General features: G+C 49.0%; 1 protein-coding gene across 3 annotated transcripts in view; it reads right to left on the reverse strand.

Annotated features, from left to right (window-relative positions):
* SRRM1 (serine and arginine repetitive matrix 1) overlaps positions 1-18,423 on the reverse strand; it is a 605,541-nt gene that overhangs the window by 420,364 nt on the left and 166,754 nt on the right. For all 3 annotated transcript variants that reach the window (XM_086956396.1, XM_086956395.1, XM_086956397.1), the window contains exon 10: positions 17,461-17,541. In XM_086956396.1, the coding sequence (XP_086812522.1) occupies positions 17,461-17,541 (81 nt within the window). The remainder of the gene's footprint in view (positions 1-17,460; positions 17,542-18,423) is intronic.

The following is an 18,423-nucleotide window of genomic DNA, read 5'->3' on the forward strand; positions in this document are numbered from 1 at the left end:
TGTGGAGTTCGTAATGAGATACTCCAAGCAGCAAATACTCTTAATAACAGCACTGCACTTATAATGTCTAAGAATAGACTTAAACTCTGTAGGGGTACAGGGCTAATGCACCTGTACCCTTACCTCTGGAATAGAGCACCCAGCCAGAGAGGTCACTGGTCTATGCCAGGGCAGTGGGTTGTAGGCATGGCACACAGTGATGTGTGCCATCTCGACTCTTCACTTTGTTCTGCGCCAAAACACGCAGCCTGCAAAGGCTGTGTGTGTGTGAGAGAGCTAATGTACAGGGCAACATAAGTGCTGCAGCCCTTAGAGGTCTTTCCTGGTCACAGTGCCCTGGGTACCTTTGGTACCATTTACCAGGGGCTGACCTGCTGTGGCCAGAGATGCCAACTGGGTTGGTTTTGGGGAAAGCACACATACCCTGGGTACTTGTTTGGCAGGGACCCAGGGCACATTCAAGTCAAAAGTGCATCAGTATTCTGGCAGAAAGTGTGGGGGGTTTATGCAACAGAAACCCCCTTTCCTACAGATGCTGCTTGCCAATCAAGAAGGCCCCTAGTCCTACTACAGCTACTCCTGGGGTAGCAAGTCTCCAGATGGGATCAACAGTGTGCCAAGAGCAAACTGGGTTGCACTCTGAAGAAGTTCTAGTTTCAAAAGGGGAAATTGAGTTTGCCACTGTAGCTGTGTGGCCACCCAACTTTAAAAAGTACTTACGATACCCTTGGATTAAAGGAACAAATAGTTTCTTACCGGTCGGTGTAGTTTTGCAGCTTGAAGATCTTTCTGGATTCACTATGCTGTGCATTATTCCGCAGTCTAGTGGTTGGGTCTCGAATCGTAGTTTTTTTCGTAGGCCCAGGTGGGCGTCGACGTCCCACCTTTTGGTGTACTTCCTGTGACGTTGGTACGCGTCATGCGGAAGCTCCCACTTTTGGGCGCCATCTTCAGATTCATTTTTCCCCCCCCCTTGTTTTTGTGTTCTGTTTGTGAATCCCGTGGCAATGTTCTCTAGTACTTTCTAAAAGTTAAAGCTTTTCTTTTTTTTTCGCTTTGTCTTTTAAAGTGTCTGTTTTATATTGTCCTTGTATTTCCTCCTTCTCCTGCCTCATCTTTCTGGCGGAGGTGGGTGGGTTCGCTAGTGAATCCAGAAAGATCTTCAAGCTGCAAAACTACACCGACAGGTAAGAAACTATTCGTTTTGCAGGGTGAATCTTTCTGGAATCACTATGCTGTGCATAGACTTTGTAGCGGTTTGTTAGGCTTGTGACGGTTGGGTGGAAGATGAGCGTTGGTTGTTGAATATATGTTGAAGCACCTTCTGTCCTACTTGTGCTTCCTTGTTCATTTGTATATGCACACAGTAGTGCTTAGTGAACGTGTGCACCGAAGCCCATGTAGCTGCCAGACATATATCTTGAATGGGTGGGTTAGCCAAGAAGGCTATTGCTGCTCCCTTCTTCCTGGTAGAGTGGGCTTGTGCCCCCTCTGCTAGTTCTTGGCCTGCCTGTTTGTGGCAGAATTGTATAGTTTGAGCGATCCATCGTGCAATGGTCCCCATCGTTACTGGTCTACCCAGGAAACTGCTTGCGAAGGACACGAAGAACTGCTTTGTTTCCTGTGTTCTTTAGTTCTTTCCATTACTGCTCTTCTAGCGTACAGAGTGTGCAGTGCCCTCTCTGCACTTGTGGATGGTTTCTGAAAGAAGCTTGGTATTTGTATTGTCTGGTTCATGTGAAACCTAGACAACACCTTTAGCATAAAATGTGGGTCAGTTCTCATTACCAGCCTATCACTGTGTATTTGGATGTTGGGTTCTTGCAGTGTCAGTGCTTGCAGTTCGCTTACCCTGCGTAGCGAGGTTATTGCCACTAGAAAGGCTGTCTTCATTGTGAGCATTTGTAGTGATGCCTTATGAATGGGTTCGAAGGGTGTCTTCATAAGCTCTGTTAGGACTAAATTAAGGTTCCATGCCGGTGGTGGCATCCTTTTGGGTGGTGCTATCCTTTTAACCCCTTCCAGGAATCTTTTCACTACTTGAGATGTAAAGAATCTCTTTCCTGTCTCTCTCCTCTTGTGTAGGCTACTATCAATGCTAGGTGTACTCTTAGCAAGGATGAACTTAGTTTTGCTTTCAGCAGGTGCGTGAGATATCTTAGCACTGTTGATAACCTTGTCATCTTGTGTAGTTTCTTCTTGCTGCACCATTGGTTGAACCTCTTCCATTTTGTCACATAGCACCTTCGTGTGGAAGGTCTTCTTGACAGCCATTCAGCTAGGCTGAGGCGCTCTGGGTGTAGTACTTCTCTGTATTGCATGGAGAGTAAGTCTTTTCTTTTCCCGAACTTGTGGGGTGGTCCATGTGCCATTTCCATTATTTGTGAGTACCAGGTCTGCCTTGCCCACTGTGGTGTCACCAGGATCAGTGTCATGTTGCTGGTTCTGCACTTGTTGAGTACCCTGTGTATTAGTGGTATCGCGGAAAAGCGTAGGCAAATATTTTCGACCAGCTTATCCATAGGGCATTCCCCTGGGATCGTTCCCCTGGTTGCCTGGATGCAAAGTATCCTGCATTCTGGTGTGTTGCAAATAGGTCTATTGTTGGTGTTCCCCAACTCCTGAATAGCCTTTGCGTTTCCTGTGCATTGAGCTCCCACTCGTGGGATGCTGAAGTCTGTTTGCTGAGCCAGTCTGCTTCCACATTGTCTTTTCCTGGTAGGTGTATGGCTACCAGGTCTATTTTGAGTGGGATGGCCCATCTCCATATTTCCTGCGCTAGATTGGACAGTGCGACTGATTGTGTTCCTCCCACTTTGTTGATGTAGAACATCGTTGTTGTGTTGGCTGTTTGTATCAACACTCTCTGGTTGTACAGAGGTTTATGGAATGCCTTCAGGGCGAGGAACACGGTCTTCAGTTCCAGGTAGTTGATGTGTCTGACCGCTTCTGCTGGAATCCACAGACCCCTCACCTTGAGCTTGTTCATGTGTGCTCCCTATCCCATCTGGGATGAGTCTGTGGTGATGGTCACCATTGGGGTTGGTGGTGTTAAAGGCTTCCCTTTTCTTATGTTCTCCCTGTTCCACCACATAATCTCCTCCTGCACTAGATCTTCCCAACTTCCTGTAGCTTGTGACCATTGTTGTTGTAACCATTCCTGGAATGGTCTCATATGTAGCCGTATATTGGGGACCAGGTGTATGCAGGACACCATCATCCCCATGATCGTGCTCGCTGTCCTCACCGTCAGAGCTCGCCCCTTCTGGTAGTGGCGTGTCTCCTTCAGCAGGGCCAGTGTTCTCTTGTCGCTGGGGAACACCTTGCGCTGTATGGTGTTTATCTGTGCACCCAGGAAGATCTTCACTTGCTCTGGTTCCATTGATGATTTCCCCCATTGTATGGAGAATCCCAAGTCTGTCAGTGTTTCGGTGACCCGCTGTGCGTTTTCCTTGTATATCCTGTGTGAACTTGCTTTTACTAGCCAGTCGTCGAGGTAAGGGTATACATGAATCCCTTTCCTGCGCAGGTACATTGCCAAGGCTGCGAGAAATTTGGTGAAGTCCCCTGGTGCGGACTTTAGTCAGAAGGCTAGCGCTGTGAATTGGTAGTGTTCTTTGTTGATGGTAAATCTTAGATGTTTGTGCTGCCTGTTCATGGGAATGTGCAGGTGGGCATCTTTGAGGTCTATGGTGGACATGAAGTCTCCATCCCTTATCTGAGGAATGATCTCTTGTAGGATGTCATTTTGAACTTTAGTATCTTTATGCATTTGTTTAGGAACCTTAGATCCAGGATGGGTCTTAGCGTTTCGTCCACTTTTGGTACTAGGAAATAGTTTGAGTACACTCCCTTGTTCCTTTCTCTGATTGGAACTGGTTCAGTGGCCTCCTTTCGGAGTTCTTGTGATTCCTCTAGGAGTAGCGCTAGTTCTTTTCCTGAATGCGCCTTCCTTTTTACGTCTCGCTGAACCAATGCGTAAGCATTGTTCGGCGAGTTTATAGTAAGGCTTCCGAAAAGTCTCCCCAAACTGCGGATTCGATACAGTTCATGTGAGCCAGGTGCTTGCACATCGCCAGCCACATCCCACACCATGCCTCAGCATCAGACTTCAAAGGAAGCCGCTCCCCCCCCCGCCCCGCCCCTCCCCCAATCAGACTTCAAAGGAATGCCAGAGCTTGTTTTTCTTGTATTTTTTTTTGTTCTTTGCGGCACGGCCGAGCGGCCAATGCTTCATTCCACCTACCACTTTACACGGACTTGTTCACTTTCCTTCCATTTCTATCTCCTTCTCTCAGTCTCCTCCTTCGTGTATTCCTCTTCGTCAATCTCCCCGTCTCCCATTCTTCGTCTTCGATGCATCTTTTATTTTCTTACATGCTTTTGTGTACTTTCTCCTTTCTTCCCCTTCCTCCATATTTTCTACCGCTTTATCGCCTGTATTCTCTTCTTTATTACTGCCTTCCTTATTTGATTTCCTCTAATTTATTCCGCCTTCCGTGTTCTCGCTCCTGTTTTCTCCCTTACCTCATTCTTCGTTCTTTGCAACACTGCCCGATCCTCTTCAGTCGTTATTTCTCTGTGCTTCTGCCTTTCTCCGTCTCTCCTTCTGCTCATTATTTCATGTGCAGCTTCCCGCCTTTATTCCTTCCATTATCTTCTTTCTACCCCGATCTTTCCCCTCTATTCCTTCCACCCTGCGTGCCTGCCTCTACTGCTTCCTTAATTTTCTCTCGCTTTCGCCCTTTATTTCCTTAGTCTTTATTCTGTCAATCCACTTCTGTTCTCCTCCCTCATAACCCCCTCCTCCTTTTATCCCTCTCTTCTCTCGTCGCCCCTCCACCTTTCTTCTCATCTTATTTTCTTCCTCCTCTCCTTTCCACCCTCGTCTTCCCCTCTCTTTCTTGCTTCCTCGGTTCCTCTGTTCCTGTTCGTGTCCAGCCCCCTCTCCCTGGCACCTCCGAACTTTCCCGCAGCCTCCCGACTGCCCTGACAGCCGGGAGCCGGTGCCTGCGGGCGCAGAGTCAGGCTCGCCGTGATTTATGCCATTGGTATACCAGCAGACACACTGCAGTCCATCACTGCAGTCCCCCCTTGATTAAAACTCGGCTCCGCCCCCAACTGCAGCACTCCACAAATGGAATATTCTACATAATTTCCGAAAATGCTTGTTTTGTGTGATGTAACTAGTGTTCATTTAAAGCGCTGCAATACCTTCCAATAGAGTTTGCGCTAAATAAAAGTGCAGAAAAAACACACAAGAAAAATAGAAATGCTTTAAAGAAAGAAAGGAACGCCTCGGTGGGTGATTCACCCAGCTGGTGTCACAAGGCCCCCATAGGCAGTGCGGATGTTTCTTGCCATCCCCAGACCCCAGCTCTGCTGATTATACAGCAGCTACCAGGCCTTACAGTGACACTTCGTCCCCCAGAAAACCCTCGGCCTTCTCTCCAATCTCACACCTCACCACAGAGCCTTTGATCGGCATTGAACAGGCCAGTGCTCCCCCCTGGGGCACTACCTCCGGCCATAAAAGACTCAAAGCTTTGAAAAATAGCACTGCAAACCGTAGCCTGGAACAGGCACTGCCTCCCCACAGACAGCGCCTCCAGGACCATAGAGCGCTACAGCTAGCACGTTCCACTCCGGTGACATCACTAGCTTATCTCACCCGACGAAGCACAGGCAGAGTGAGCTGGACTGGGGGCAGCTTTATGGAGCGCGAGCTGGATCGGAAGAACACCCATTACATTCACATTCATTTTATGTTGTTATTATTTTTATAGGCAAGCGGAGATAAAGTGATTTGCCCAGAATCACAGCATATTAAGCCGACGCCGAGATTGGAACCAGATTCCCAGTTCCAAAGTGAACAGCTCTGGCCGTAGCACTACATCCTCTCCCACGTTTGACTAAGCCCCCACCCCCCTTCAGTATTGGCCTACACATTGTGGGCAGTTTCTGAGAATGTCCCATTCACGCCCCAAGGTGGGCTGTAGGTAAATGCGCACACAAGACAGCCAGTAGTTCCCAGACAGAGAAGAGCAAGCCAGGGAGGCAGCTCCCTGCACCTACATTATTCCAGCAATATGGAAGGGAACCAGGTGCCCCCCTCACCCCAGCCCCCTCTCCAACATCCCACATACACTCCAAACAATACCACTCAGTGCCACATAATTACAGGCCACATAATTACACTCTACTGAATGCAACATACTCCACACAATACCACTCAGTGCCACATAACTATATGCTACATAATTAGACTGCACTCAATGCAACATACACTCCAAATACCACTCAGTGCCACATAAATACTCTATCGATCGCCCCTCCCTCTATCGATCGCCCCTCCATCTATCGATCGCCCCTCTATCGATCGCCCCTCTATCGATCGCCCCTCCCTCTATTGATCGCCCCTCCCTCTATCGATCGCCCCTCCCTCTATCGATCACATAACCACAGCACCACTCAGCACCACTACAGCGTCACTCAACAACAACTGGTTCAAATATGTTCTCTCAATGTTTCAAGCTTTATTACAAATGTCACAAAAAGATGCTAATATTTAACTTCTGTTCTTGGAGTTTCGTCACAATAAAATACACTGAACATAATCTTCACAAAGTTATTTACTAAAGTTTAAGCTATTGCCATTATAAATTACAATAACTCTTAAGTATTAATTAAACAAAAATTAAAAGCCATTGTTATTTGTAATATCAATACATCGAAGTCACATAAATACAACACATATTGCATTACAAATGCTATAGGTGTCACATTTGCAAAAGTTATAACTATTGGCATTGTAAATGACAAAGCTAATAATTTCGCTATTTTCAAAACAAACACATAAATAAATAATTTGTTATTTACAATACCAATAGCTCAAACTTTCCTAATGCAAGACCTATTGCATTGCAAATGCTTGTTGGTTTTCTATTTGGTGGTTTCTTTTCCAGTTCTATGCCGTATCTGAACTGTATGATGTCGAGTATCCATTTGTCTGTAGTTATCTTCTTCCACTCCTTGAAGAAATGTGTTAGCCTGCCTCCTACTGGTGTTACATGTTCGCTGATGTTTGGTCCGTGTAACCCCCTCTTGTTGACCTTGTTGTGCTCCACCCTTGGAGGGGTCGTGTGGGTGGGCACGCTTTGCGTGACAGTCACTTTGAGGTGGGTTGTTGGCCCCCTCTTCTTGTTTGCCCTCGTCCAATCGCCCTCCCGCGAAAGGACTGGCCCCGAGGCTGGTACTGCCAGGTTTGCTTTTGCTGTCCCTGCTGTGATTATTTGTCGCCCTAGTGGGCCTGCTGGAATGTCTGGTGTGACGTTCCCGGCTGGTTTCCTCCCCTTCCGTTTGGTCTCCGTGTCGGGGTACCTCTTCTCATCCCTCTGAATTGTAAGCCCCCCATGGACCTTGCAGTTTCATTTTCTTTCATGAGCTGGGTGAGTTTTTCATCCACTTGTGCCCCGAACTGTCTCTCTCCATTGAAAGGAGTGCTCAGAATGTTGTCCTGTACTTTTGGCTTGAAGCCTGAGATCCTGAGCCAGGCATGCCTTCTTTCTGTCATTCCTATCATCATAAGTCTGCTGGATATGTTAGCCCCATCCAAGGCTCTTTTCAGGCAAGTATTTGCTATATTTTTCCCTTCCTCCACCAGGTGTGATGCTCTTTGCTGGTATTCATCGGGGAGATGCTTGAGCAGTTGTCCGATCTAGTCTCAATGCTGGTACTGGTGTCTGTTCAGTAGGGCATTGGAGTTTGCCATGCTCCAGTGTACCACTGCATTTCTCTCTATTTGTCTCCAAGTTAGGTCCATCCTCCTACTTTCTTTGTCTGGTGGTGGACATGATGTTGTTGGGACGTTTGCCCTCTTCCTGGCTGTTGCAGCAATAATGGAGTTCGCCGTGACAGATCCCTGGTTGTAGGGAGGATCCTGAGAGGAGTGCTTTTATTTTTTCTCCGTCCTAGGTGTGACAGACCTGCAGGTCACTGGGTCACTGGGTCTTTGAACGCCTCTCTCCCTTGGTCCACGACACTCGGAAGCATGGGGAGGAACTGACTCTTTGTATGAGTGGGGAGCAGGGTCTCTAAGAGGAAACATGCCTTTGGTTTTTCCTCCTCCAGTTTGACTCCATAAGCCGCTGCTGCGTTCTTGATGACCATGTTATAGGCCCCAATGTCATCTAGTGGCGAAGGCCTCGAAGGATAAGTCTCCACGGGCTCTTCCGGGATTTCGGAGCCGAGGTCCTGCTATTCCAGGTCTGTGCCATGGAGGATGCCGAGCCGAAACTCGTTGGCTGGTCATCGTCGCCTTCTTCTTCGTAGTATAGGCCCTCTTCCTCTAGGTGTTCCTGGGGCACGGGAGTTTTCGGCAGCCCTTCGGCGTCAAACTCCTCTTCCTCTTCTATTTCTATGATAGTCGTCGGCGGTTTCGACGGAATCATGAACCTTTTCATTTTCTCGTCGAACTCCCTCTTCCTTTGCAGGATGTTCTCCATTTCGGCCTCGAGCCTTCTCTTTTTCCTCTCTCGGCGGTATGTTCGGCGTCGAGCGTTTCGGCTGATCTCTTTGACTTGGTCGTCGATGTCGAAGCGACCGTCGGGTCCTTTTCCTTCGAAATCGAGAGGTCCTTTTCAGCGACGTGCTTCGACAACCTTGGCTTTTCGCTGGTCTTTGCCGCCTGGGAGTACTTTTAGAAGGATCCGCTGGGCTGTTTGTCCTTGGATGCAGCTGCAGCCGTCGAGATTTTCGGCGCCAGTGCTCCCTTCGAGGACTTAGCCTCTTGTTTTCGAGAGTCTGACTCGGGCTTTCGAGAGTTTGTCGGGGTTTAGGGGTCGACGTCTCACCTACCTCTTTAGATGCTTTCTTATCGGTCTCTATGACCGTGTAGTCATCTGGTCCCTCGGCGATGTTGTCCTCTTCGTCCCTGGAGAGGCCCAGGTCCCGAAGCGACGGAGGTTGCCCTTTGCCTTGCATGGTGCAGTTGGCTCTCCTCTGTCTCTCTCTAACACGGAGTGTCTTCGGGGTGAAGGCGGAGCAGGCGTTGCAATCCTTGCTCTCGTGGTCGACCGGTAGGCGGAGGTTGCAGACCGGGTGCTGGTCCTTCTGCGCGTATTTGTGGTGGCAGAATTTAAAAGGTGTTTTGTCCATTCCTGCACTCAGGGGCCCCCTTGTGAGCGCATTCTCCATTGAACGTCAAAGATCTCGAAGTTCTCCCCCTTCTTCGTCGTCCCGGCTTGGTGATCTTCCTTCGTATCTTCTCCACTCTTTTCTGTGTAAAATTAGTCTTTTTCCTCTTCTTTCCTCCAAAAACTCTGGAGCCTCTCGGTGACTAACCAGACCCAATGGCTGAAAAAAGAATCTGAAGATGGCGCCCAAAGGTGGGAGCTTCCGCAGGAAGCGTGCAGACGTCACAGGAAGTACACCAAAAGGTGGGACAATTACACCCGCCTGGGCTACGAAAAAAAAAAGAAAAGACTACGATTCCGGACTCAACCACTAGACCGTGGAATAATGCACAGCATAGTGAATTTAGAAAGATTCACGCTGCAAAACTACTGCTCATGGGTGTCCCAGTCAGTTGGAAGGTTCAAGTCAGGCTGGTCCTCCACGGTTTTCGAGGTTGCTGTCCGCAGGAGACGCCGGAGTTTCGCATGAGCAGGTTCAAGTATCAACAGGTCTCTAAGGTTCTGGGGCCAAGTCAGTGGGAGTCGTCTTTTTGTTAGCAGCTGCCCGGCACGTTGTCTTGTTTGTTTTTCTTCTTGTTGCAATGGGGATCTGAGGAAGGAAGGTTCAGGGTGCCCCTAAATACTAAAGTTAGGGTTGTTACAGGTAGGGCATTGGTCCCTGCCCTGGGGTGGGTACACCCCCTAGCCTACTTCTCTCCTGTGGGAGGGGGGCAGGAGCCTAGCTATGATTGGGCAGGGCTCCCCAAGATGGCCGGAGTCGTGCTTCACCTCGCCTCTCCCACCTGAGGGGTGCGGTTGGCATAGGCTGGCACACCCCCTTTCCTCACTTAGGGTTTCCTGCCGTTCTTCCCGCCGGAGTGGGGGTCGGAACCGGTGGGGGGCAGTTGCTGAGTACAGCAAGTGGCCTGGAGAAGCTCACAAAGGTGGTATGCCTGTGAAGCTTCCCCTGCCCATCCTGGGGAGGAGGCCTGGCACCTCGTCCAAGGATGGGCATTGTTTCAGGCCCGAGAACGGCAGGCTCTCGACCCAGGGGTCCAGAAACATGTCTGCTGGTGGCAGCCTCGGCAGCCACACAGTCAGGGTACTGGGAGTTGGTTAAGTTTCAGGTTTCTCTAAGATGCCCTCTGTAGTGCATTTTACATTAAATCCCACACTGGCATCAGTGCAGGTTTAATGTGTTGAGTAGTTTGATATCAAACTTCTCAGTCTTCAGTGAAGCCGTGATGGTGCTGTGGACTTCGTAATGACAACCTCCCAGCACCATATACTCTTAATGGAAGCACTGCACTTACAGTCAATGTTATTTATCGTATGGCAGGAAAGTGGGTTATCGGTTTCCAGGTGAGGATTCGACCATTGAAGTTAAGGTCCCCCAGAGTCAGGTAGGTACAGTTGGTACACCCTCAGCGGCACAGGAGCAACCGGGTGCAGAGGTAGTTAGGCCCAATGTTATCCAATGGAGGGGAGGGGGCCTTCGGTGGGTGGCTGCAAGCAAGCTGGCCATGCGGCTGTGGGAGCTGAACTCCAGGTCACTTACTCAGGGCAAGTGGGGAAGTAGAGTAGGGTAGTAGCTGCACTTCCAGCGGCACTCGGGCAGCTGGGTGCAGGGTGCTTTTGAGCCGTCTGGCGCCCAATGTTATTCAATGGAAAAGACTCGGGGATGGAGATTCTTCAGGTGCCACCACCACTTCGAGAGGTAAGTTGGGATCTTAGAGAAGAGGTAGGTACCGCAAAGTAGGGCACAGGGGGCCCGCAGGGCGCCGGGTGCAGGGGTGTCTTTGGATGTCTGGAATCTTACCCTCAGCTGGTCGCGGTTGGTGGGGTCCCTGGTTCTGAGGCTGCAGACGTCGTCTGGTTCGTCGAGGAGGGTCTTTGGGCACTGGACTTCGGGTCCCAGTCGCCAAGGGGGACGTCCTTGTGGTCTTGTATCACTCGGGCACGGGCCGGGCACGGCGGATGCAGAGTGGGTTGGTCCTGTGCTTCCTGGCTGGCACCAGGGGTATGGTTGTTGAAGCAGAGCCTCTGCTTACGGGAGTCCCAGTCTTTAAGAGGGTCAAGGCAGGCAGGTCCTCCGGGGGTACCAAGGTTGCTATCCGCAGGAGTCACCGGGATTAAGCAGGAGCAGGTTTCAGGATCGACAGGCTGGTAGGGCTGGGGCCAAGTCAGTTGGGAGTGTCCTGTTAGCAGCTGCATGGCGGGTCTTCTTCTTGATCTTTTCTTATCGGGATCTGAGGAAGGAAAGTTCAGGATGCCCCTAAATACTGAATTTAGGGGCATTACAGGTAGGGCAAGGACCAATAGGTCCCTGTCCTCGGGTGGGTACACCCCCTAGTCTGCTCCTCTCCTGTGGGAGGGGGGCAGGAGCCTAGATGTGATTGGGCAGGGCTCCCCATCTTCAAGATGGCCGGAGCCCGGGGTCGTGCTTCACCTCGCCTCTCCCACCTGAGGGGTGGGGTTGGCACAGGCTGGCACCCCCCCCTTCCTGACGTAGGGTTTCCCCGACAGTCTTTTCGCCAGAGTGGGGGTCAGAACCGGTGGGGGCCAGTTGCGGAGTACAGCAATTGGTCTGGATAAGCTCACAGAGGCGGCAGGCCTTTGAAGCTTCCCCTGCCCATCCTGGGGAAGGAGACCTAGCACCTCGCCTAGGATGTGCATTGTTGCAGGCCCAGGAGAGCGGGGGGCTCCACCCAGGGGTCCAGCAACATGTCTGCTGTGGGGCAGCCTAGGCAGCCTCCTAGTCCAGACGTGGATTGTAGGTTAGGTTTCAGGGGGCATCTCTAAGATGCCCTCTGATGCATTTTTTCATTGAATCTCACACTGGCAAGAAAGATGGCTCTTTCTCACAGTGTAGTTTTAATGCGCGGAGAAGTTTGATACCAAACTTCTCAGTCTTCGGTGGGGCCATCATGGTGCTGTGGAGTTCGTAATGTCGACCTACCAGCACCATATACTCTTAATGGCAGCCCTGCACTTACAGTGCCCAGGAATGGCCCGAGTACTGTAGGGACACAAGGCTCATGCACCTGTCCCCACACCACTGGCATAGGGCACCAAGCTAGAGGGGTGACTGAGGTATGCCAGGGCAGTGGGTCTTGTGGGCATGGCACACAGGAATGTGTGCCATGTCGACTATTTGTTTAGTTCTGTACTTATACACTCAGCCTGCAAAGGCAGTGTGTGGGTGTCAGGGACAACAACCAAGCTCCTGAGACGGCTCCAACGCATCCAGAACGCCTCGGCACGACTGGTCCTCGACGTCCCTCGACGCAACCACATCAAACCCCACCTGAGAGACCTGCACTGGCTACCCGTCAACAAGAGGATCACCTTCAAACTCCTCACCCACGCACACAAAGCCCTACACAACGCCCGACCAGCATACCTCAACGGTCGACTCAGCTTCTACACCCCCACCCGCAGCCTCCGCTCAGCCAACCTCGCCCTAGTTCCACGCATCCAGAAAGCCACCGCTGGTGGCAGATCCTTTTCATACCTCACCGCCAAGACCTGGAACACAATCCCTACCGGCCTACGACAGACCCAGGGCCTGCTGGCCTTCAGACGACTTATCAAGACCTGGCTTTTCGAGGAGTAGCAGCAGACCCCCCACCCCTCCCCCCTTCTAGCACCTCGAGACCCTCACGGGTATGTAGCACGCTCTACAAATGATTGTTTTATTTGATTTGAGGGTACAGGGCCCCTAAGGGTGGCACAATAGCTGCAGCCTTCAGGGGTCTTCTCTGGTCACCATGCCCTGGGTACCTAGGGTACCATTTACAAGGGGCTGACAGGTGGCCAGAGATGCCAACTGAGTTTTAGGTTCAACACAGTTTTAGGGAAGGGACACAGGCCCTGGGTACCTGGTTAGCAGGAGCCCAGGGCACACTCAGTCAAAGCACATCAGCAGTTAAGCAAAAAGTGGGGACATACCCATGCAAGAAAGATGGCCCTTTCTCACACTTACCTGTTTCTAGGAAATATCCCAGTGATGAATCTAGGTATCCAGCAGAGAGTTAGAAAAGTAACATGAAAAGTAACTTACCTGCAATTTATCGTAGAAGCCAATTCATTTTAATATACTGCTCCAAAAAGTTTCCAAGTGTGGAGTTTTAAAAACTGAAAATATTCTTTAAAAATCATGCGAATAACGAAAATGTAATTACTTACCTGTTTCTAGGAAATGTCCCAGTGCTGAATCTAGGCATACAGCACTGAGTTAGAATAGTAAAGTAAAAGTAACTTACCTGCAATTTACTGAAAAAGCCTATTCATTTCAATGTACTATATTTGCTAAGTGTTGCATGCTACTGCTCCCCTGCAAATCAAGCAAAGTACAATTTCAGTTGCATTTTCAAGCTGTTCTATATCCAGTAACTTATTACTGAAAAGTATTTAATGCTTACCTGTACCAGGCTTGCTTTGTATAAAAATATACTGTTTATTTTTAGAACCAACACAATAGGCCTAGAGTTCAGTTCTTGAGTGTGTGAAATAATTTGCTGACTGAGCTTGTACATCAAATGCTTAACACTGTTGTAGGAAGGTGGATACCTGACTATGGTTGCCCCCAACTTTTTGCCTGGTGTTTTGCTGGTTTTCCGACTTAGTTGGCCTGGGACCCTGCCAATCAGGACCCCAGGCCTACTGCTCTCTCTCTAAAATGGATTCCATGTACCTTAGGTACATTTCCAATTGGTACTGGGCCACCTTATCAGACCCTGTAACTCAGGGCATGGGTGTACCCAGGGCCTACCAGGGGCTGAAGCATGTATTATGCCACCCCTGGATGGCCCTCCAAATCTGACACAACTGGCTGCACGACAGCTGGGGCAAGGTGGTGTAATCACCCTTTGCTTTAGGTATAGTATACCTATATCTAACCCTAAAAATGGACACACAGATTCCTATCGGTCACTCCTATGGCAGGCCTTAACAATCCTGAAAGCAGAGTGCTTGGAATCGTGTGAGATGGTGCTCTGGCATGAGCTGAGCCCGTTTGCAGCTTGCGGAACCAAGTCCTAATAGCTGTTCCATGATAACGCATACCATATACTCTCAAGTGCATTATAATCCTCGCGGTTAAATGCTATCTCTGGTATCGCTTTATCAAAACATGTCGAGTAAGGTGTCATACGAATTGGAATACTAACCCCTCGCCAATTCTGGCGACGGGGTTAGCATTCCACCCTTCTAGAGGCACACGACATGTATGTAACTGTGAACCCCGGTTAAAGTTAACTCAAGCCTCCGCATCACAAAATGGATGCTGCCACCACCGACACGAGTCTGACCCCCTGCAGCTGGGAGTCCTTCCAGCGAGGGGAGCTTGGACAAAGGTTTTACTGTCAGGGGCGGTGCTAGCACCATCCCAGACAGGGTTTTGTGTATCCTGGGTAGGCAGGGCTTTACAGGAATGTGACTGCAAGTGGCACCCCGGTGCTCACTACGCATCTGCCGGCTAGAACCAGTTCCTGGGGCACACCAGCCCCTGGCCTGGGGCAAGTCCGGCATGGGAGAGGGGTGTAACCACCCCCCTTCCTGGTCCCACCCCTAGGGCAGGACCTAGTCGCGTACCCACCCCTTTCTTTAGGATAAAGGCAGGAGCGGGGACCCTTCCAAATTAGATCATCTTTGATTCAAGAAACTACTTTCTACGAAAGGAACTCTCTACTTCTTCTCAAGATTTCTCCCTTGTGGCTAAGGAGTAGTCACCCTGCATCCGCAGGCACCATCTAAGAACTCTGCGGTTTGCTGCGCGTCCTTCCTCCGGAATCCGACTGACCAGCTCGACGAGACCCGGCTTCCCTGGCACCTCTGACCTCTACCTACCTCTACAGCTAAGCTGAGAACCGTAGGTGCGACGAGACCTCGAGGGACCGGCCATCATCAGAACTGCACGCCTTCTATCCAGCACGACCGCCGAGGGATCCTCTGGTGAGTGCTTTGGGGTCCGAGAAGCCCCGATCCTGAGCAGCTCCAGCACCGAAGTCCAGCCCCCCAGCATCCACGAGATCTGCGTGGGGCCCTTCTGCTTTTTGCTGCTCACCGCGTTGTCTGGCTATTAGCCCGCTTGCTTGTGGCCTTCCCGACGACAACAACACTGCTGGTCTGGTTGCCCCAGACTGGCCCTTGCTCCCTTCCAAAAGAGGAGCACCCCGGACCCTCCTGGTCCACTCCAGGCGCCATTTTAGGTCCACCGCGTGGGCTTGAATTTGCCAAGACTTGTTGCCCCAATCCTGGGTCCAGCGACGTCGACAGCATCAACCATCGTGGGACAGCTCGCACCTCCATCCTGGTCGCCGACAACGCCTTCTGGTCCGTGAGACTGCAGAGCCCAGCGTCGCCCACTCACCTGGTCGAGGTGACTACCATCCGGTGTCATCCTGGTGCCCATCTGATCACTGGCTAGTGATTAAGAACTTGGTCCCCTCTGCTTTCAGGTGTCATCCATCTTCGATCCAGGCTTGGATCACTTCGAACAATCTTCACTGGTCGCCTGCCAGCAACTCTTTCTTTAGGCTCCTGGTTCGTCAACGAGGATTCCCGACGTCTTTTCAGACCTATGCAGCCGCAGCCCCTGGGCTAGGTAACTTCAGCATTTCGGTGCCCCAGCATAGCCTCACTATGCAAGGGTCCAGATCCACTTTCGTTTTCAACCTACCTAGTCGGGTTCGCCCGAGAACACTAACTTTGCTTTTACTAGCCTCCATAGACTTTGTCCCGCATCCCGCGCGAGAGTGCACACTCTGCACCCGAGTCCCCTAGGCCTCCTACTAGTAATCTGAAGGTTCAGTAACGTAGTCCTAGCGATTCCAAAACCTATTAGTCCAGTACTTACCTGCTAGTAATTTCGCATTCCACTTCCATAGTATATGGTTTTTCGTGCCCCTCGGGCATTTGTGTAAATTGTGCAACTTAAAGTATTTTCGTAATAGTTTTGTTGTGTGCTTAGTACCCTGTCCTCATAAAGAGTACAGGGCTGTTGTGATTTAAATAAATACACTGTTTATTTTCATAACACTTGTGTGGTGTCCTTTCACTTGTTGTTCAAGGGGTATATGTGATGGTATAACAGCTGGCTTAACACGCCCTCTAGAGTTTAGCCCGAAGACTGCTCTTGTCCATGCTACTAGGATAGCTGGTCTATCGGTTGACTTACAACCAATCACCATAAGGGTTTGTTTGGACTGATACATAGTGATCACTAGAATAGTGAACACTGAATATCAGGCCAACTTCTCACAACTGTTCTCTGATACTGCCTTACTTTCGGACCAAGCTACCACTATTAGAGAGTAAGATTCTATCTAACTTTAACCTCTGCCTACCTCTGGGGACACTTCTACTCTATACACAATATACCTCATTTTGGTGTAGTATATAAAGAGCCAGTTTCTTTCAGATGGTCTTTAGATTTAAGCCTCTGCAACCACAATAAAAGTATTACCTCTCTGTCCTTGTGGGTTTCTGTGAAAAAGGGCGACATATCTTACACTCTTCTTATGAGGATCATCAATTTAAAGTCTCTTTTTACCACAGGTGTTACATGACCTAAATAATCCCTTTTTTGAACGGTCTGACATGTTTAGAAAGACCCAAGGGATACAGAAAGTAATATATATCTAACCTGCTAGAAGTTTCTAGAAACCAGAAGAAATAACTGAGCAGAGTTGATGGAGACTCCCTTCACACAATGTGTGGTAGAAAATCTGAGGGAACTAGCCTCTGTAGGGAAGGTTCTAGAGGGTGCAGTCACATTGAATTCATGGGCTAGTGCCATCTTAGCCTATGCTACTTCTATAATTGCTGTGGTATAATACCGTGGGACTACCACTTTGACGATGGGGAATGATTCAAGCATGTTAATCTATGAAAGTAAAAACAGCTGGCAATATAATGCTAGAGGAACACAAAGGGAAGCTGTTACCACAATGTTCTTCATAGTTCTACTACTCCTCTTTTGTGTGCCATAAACATGATGTTTTTTTATATCGATTTGACACATATTTAGATGACTTGCATACTTAATGAACACAAGAGGATTAAGAACTAAAGGGTTCTAAAAACCTCATATCTGAAAATATGGTGGTGCACAGCAGCAGAGATAGAAATAAGAGGCTTGGAATAGTCTTAACTAATATATTATTTTTAAATTAATGCATGCAACAGGGAAGAAAAAAAAATAATCGGGGAAATGTCACAATGTAAAGCAGTAAATGTATCAAGTATTATACTTAGATGGTTAGCAGAAGACAAACAATCATACCAGATTCTGACAATTCCACTCTTTTAGGTTTTGGAGCTTGGGGTGGTGAAGACCTTTTTTCTAGGATTTTGTGTTTTGGTCCTGAGAAGAAAGCACAAACATTTCAATCATCTATAAAAAAAAGTCTCAATTTGTGCCACCAAGGGCTATGTGCATTTTATTAGCACCTTTCACAGTAAGAACAATGGATTTATTAGCTAGATTATATCTCCAGAAATGGACCTTCAAGAGATTCAAATCCTCTAGACAAATATTATAAATCAAATACAATAATGGGACCCAATACTAACTAAATTCTTAAAGTAGAAAACCCTTGTCTGGAAACATATTGGTCCCGATGCAATAGGAAGAGTCCAGTTCAAACTGCCAGGACAACTTTTGTTCCCATCTGCAGGGGGGCCGTCTCTTGCAGTTCATGCTGGATGATTCCTGTTGGAGATGGACCAAAATGGATACACAAATACCAGGCCCCTGACCATTTAGTCATAGTTTTTGAATATTGATGACTGGGATTCAACCCTGAGCAACAGTCAGTGGCGGAGATTAATTCAAGCATTCCTTTTTATCACTTTGGTGCTTGTTACACTTTTGCGCAACAGGTATGTTCAGATGTGAGTTCCGGATCACAGTGACATAGAAATCAAACTGGAACTCAAGGTTGAGGCCCAAGTAGGCTGAAACCAGTCTGAGGTTGCTTGCGTTACCATCTGGATCAGACATGGTCTAGCAATTGGGGCAGGACTGTTCCTATGTAAGCAGGACCAGGGCAGTCTGGAGTAGCATAGTAGTCAAAAAATGATGGTTTGTCACAAGCTGAGATTAAATCAAGCATTCCATCATTTCGTTGTACGAATTAAGAAAAATTTGGAGAAAAATATTTCTGTAGTACATAAAGGAAGTGGCTAAAGGAAGAAATCTGTTCTCTATAGTTGGCTCTTGTGGAAGATCTTTACATCCGAGTTT

This window comes from Lissotriton vulgaris, chromosome 2_1 (genome assembly GCF_964263255.1).
Source record: "Lissotriton vulgaris chromosome 2_1, aLisVul1.2, whole genome shotgun sequence".
Lineage (NCBI taxonomy): Eukaryota > Metazoa > Chordata > Amphibia > Caudata > Salamandridae > Lissotriton > Lissotriton vulgaris.